The following is a 3004-nucleotide window of genomic DNA, read 5'->3' as shown; positions in this document are numbered from 1 at the left end:
CCGGGCTGGGGATTCGAACCCGCCACCTTAGGTGTACGTGGCTGGCGCCTTAGCCGGTTGAGCTATAGGCGCCGAGCCATCAGTGTGGGTATTTTTTATAGTTGATATTGAATAGTTTAAAAGATTCATATTCAATTCTACTCTCTCCTGGTCTTTGCTTTTTAAACATCTTGCCAAATAAAACACTTCCTTTTTTCAGACATTAAATACATACTAAAGCAGTCTGTGAATCTTTCTCCTGCCCTTTTCTCATTATGATCAGTCCACCTCTATCTTCTACGGTTTATTTATGCATTTACAAATAAATACACATAAATCATTTTCTAAACTTCTTTATATTTGTTTAACACAAAACAGCATATCATACATACTATTCTGCACTTCTTTTTCTTTTTTTGCATTTCCTTAACATCTTCCTTTGGAGATCTTTTTTGTTGTTGGTTGTTTGTTTAAGAGACAGAGTCCTGGCTTGGTGCCCATAGCTCAGTGGTCAGAGCGCTGGCCACCTACACTGAGGCTGGAGTTTAAACCCAGCCCAGGCCTCCTAAACAACAATGACAACTGCACAAAAAAAATAGCCAGGTGTTGTGGGCACCTATAGTCCCCGCTACTTGGGAGGCTGAAGTAAGGGAATTGCTTAAGCCCAAGAGTTTGAGGTTGCTGTGATGTCATGGCCCTCTACTGAAGGCAACATAGTGAGATTCTGTGCCTGTGGCTCAGTGGGTAGGGCGCTGGCCCCATATACCAAGGGTGGTGCATTCAAACCCGGCCCAAGCCAAACTGCAACAAAAAAATAGCCGGGTGTTGGGGCAGGTGCCTGTGGTTCCAGCTGCTCGGGAGGCTGAGGCAAGAGAGTCACCTGGGCCCAGGAATTGGAGGTTGCTGTGAGTTGTGTGACGCCAAGGCACTGTACTGAGGGTGACAAAGTGAGACTCTATCTCTACAAAAAAAAATAGTCTCCCTCTGTTGCCTTGGCTGGAGTGCACTGGTGAGATTATAGCTCACTATAGCTTCAAACTCTTGGGTTCAAGCTATCTACCTGCCTCAGTCTTCCAAGTAGCTGGGACTACAGGTGTATACTACCATTCTTCACTAATTTTTAAAATGTTTTTGTAGAGACAGAGTCTTGCTATGTTGCCCAAGCAGTCCTCCCACCTCAGCCTCCCAAAGTGCTAGGATTATAGGTGTGAGCCACCATGCTCAGCCAAGATCTTTTTGTATCAGTATTAATTACTCTTATATGTAGAAAATTTTCTGTCCTTACCTCTCCTTACTCTACCAAAACACACATGTTCCCCTAAATGCTGCTTAATACTTTGGCTTTATCTCAACATTTTTTCATACCTCTCTAACCTGATTTCTAAGACTTGAGATTCAGAGAGGCTATGAGCTATAGCGGCAATTCTATTAAGTGTAATAGAGCATATATTGAACTGGCTTTTGTTAGCTATCCTAGAAACCTAATCATTATCAATGGGATTCTGAATTCCAAATATATCTATAAATAAACTAAGTTTTATAATACTGTGGGGTTATAGCATGTACACTGAATTTAGACTCTGTCATATGAACTGTGATTCCATTTGTATAATGTATTTTACAAGTAGTATACAGTGTTTGCCATTCAAGTTACTAAATAATTCATTGTTGAAAGTGATGCCTATCAACCATTTAGGGTTTAGACTCTTTCATTGGGCCTATGTTTAGTATTCTAAAGTTTATAATGCCTTATGACACTCTCTGAGAGGCTATTATAGTTTTTCAGCTTTTATGTATTCTTTTCTAACCCATAGTTTATTAATGTGGTTTAAATATTGATTCTTATCTAGGTTCTCCAGAGCTGGTTTTTGTAAGCCATGTAATACATCCTTGCCACTTTTACATTCGGAAGTATTCACAAATAAAAGATGCAACATTATTGGAAAAGAAGGTGAATGAATTTTGCAATAAGAGTTTACACCTGGATCCTTCAGACGTTTTGGAGCTAGGTAATGAAACTGCAAGTTAAAATGAAGTTTATTGAAATATTATAATACTTGGCCAACCCACAAAAACTTGTTATAATACAGATTTCTGGTCCAAGTTAATAACAAGCATGAGAGTTTGAGAATTATGTAACATAAGTTAGTTTACTTAGGCATGTTAGTTAAGGATTTGTTGGTGCAACTTGATGCAAAATAATACCTACTCTGTCAATATGCGATGAACTGAGGGTCCCCTGGGAGGACCACATGAACCAGCACTCCCCACAGACAGACAAGGGTGAGACCCCTCCCAGCCTTCCATACAAACTTTTATTATGATCTCACACTTGGGAAACAGCTCAGCAGCAAGCTTCAAAGAGAGAAAGTCAAGGTTAAAAAGGTTTTTTTTGATTGTGTGATTTTACTCTTAACACATTCTGTTTGCTGTGTTTCTGTCTTGTCTTTTTCTTATCATTGCATTTTTTAATTTAGCCAGGTCATGGTAGTGCATACCTGTAAGTCCCAGCCATTCAGGAGGCTGAGTAGGGAGGATCACCTGAACCCTAAAGTTCAAGGCTTCAGTGAGCTATGATTGTGCCACTGCACTCTATCCTTCATGACAAAGCAAGACCCTGTCTTTAAAAAAATATAAAAATAAATTATAAAACCCATGATATAGTTATATAGCCTACCCTCTTGTCTGCTGGGAAAACTATGTAAGATGATTCTTACTATGTAACTGCAGTCTTGTACTCTGTATGTGTGGATGTTGGGGCTAGCATTTAAGATGCAGGAGGCCTGTGGCACCCACTTCTCATGCCCCAAGGAGGGTAGTTGTAAATGTGATCAGTCTATTTTAATTCTGAGCATAATGTGAATTTGCCATGCTTTAGGGTTTTGTTACAGCTATTTTTTTTTTCTAACACTTTGATTAAAGACTGAATTTGATTTTACTCTACAATATGATGAAACTATGATTTGATTTTTTTTTTTTTTTGAGACAGAGCCTCAAGCTGTCCCCCTGGGTAGAGTGCTGTGGC

At 39.4% G+C, this 3004-nt stretch overlaps 1 protein-coding gene across 2 annotated transcripts in view; it reads left to right on the top strand.

Moving 5' to 3' along the window:
• Positions 1-3004, top strand: part of RNF17 (ring finger protein 17) — a 124117-nt gene that overhangs the window by 22424 nt on the left and 98689 nt on the right. For both annotated transcript variants that reach the window (XM_003796695.1, XM_012809497.1), the window contains exon 11: positions 1830-1988. In XM_003796695.1, the coding sequence (XP_003796743.1) occupies positions 1830-1988 (159 nt within the window). The remainder of the gene's footprint in view (positions 1-1829; positions 1989-3004) is intronic.

The sequence above is a fragment of the Otolemur garnettii genome, unplaced genomic scaffold, assembly GCF_000181295.1.
Source record: "Otolemur garnettii isolate 467f Iridium unplaced genomic scaffold, OtoGar3 scaffold00106, whole genome shotgun sequence".
Lineage (NCBI taxonomy): Eukaryota > Metazoa > Chordata > Mammalia > Primates > Galagidae > Otolemur > Otolemur garnettii.
The sequence above is the reverse complement of the archived record's forward strand: the minus strand, read 5'-3'. Positions and strand labels throughout refer to the sequence as shown.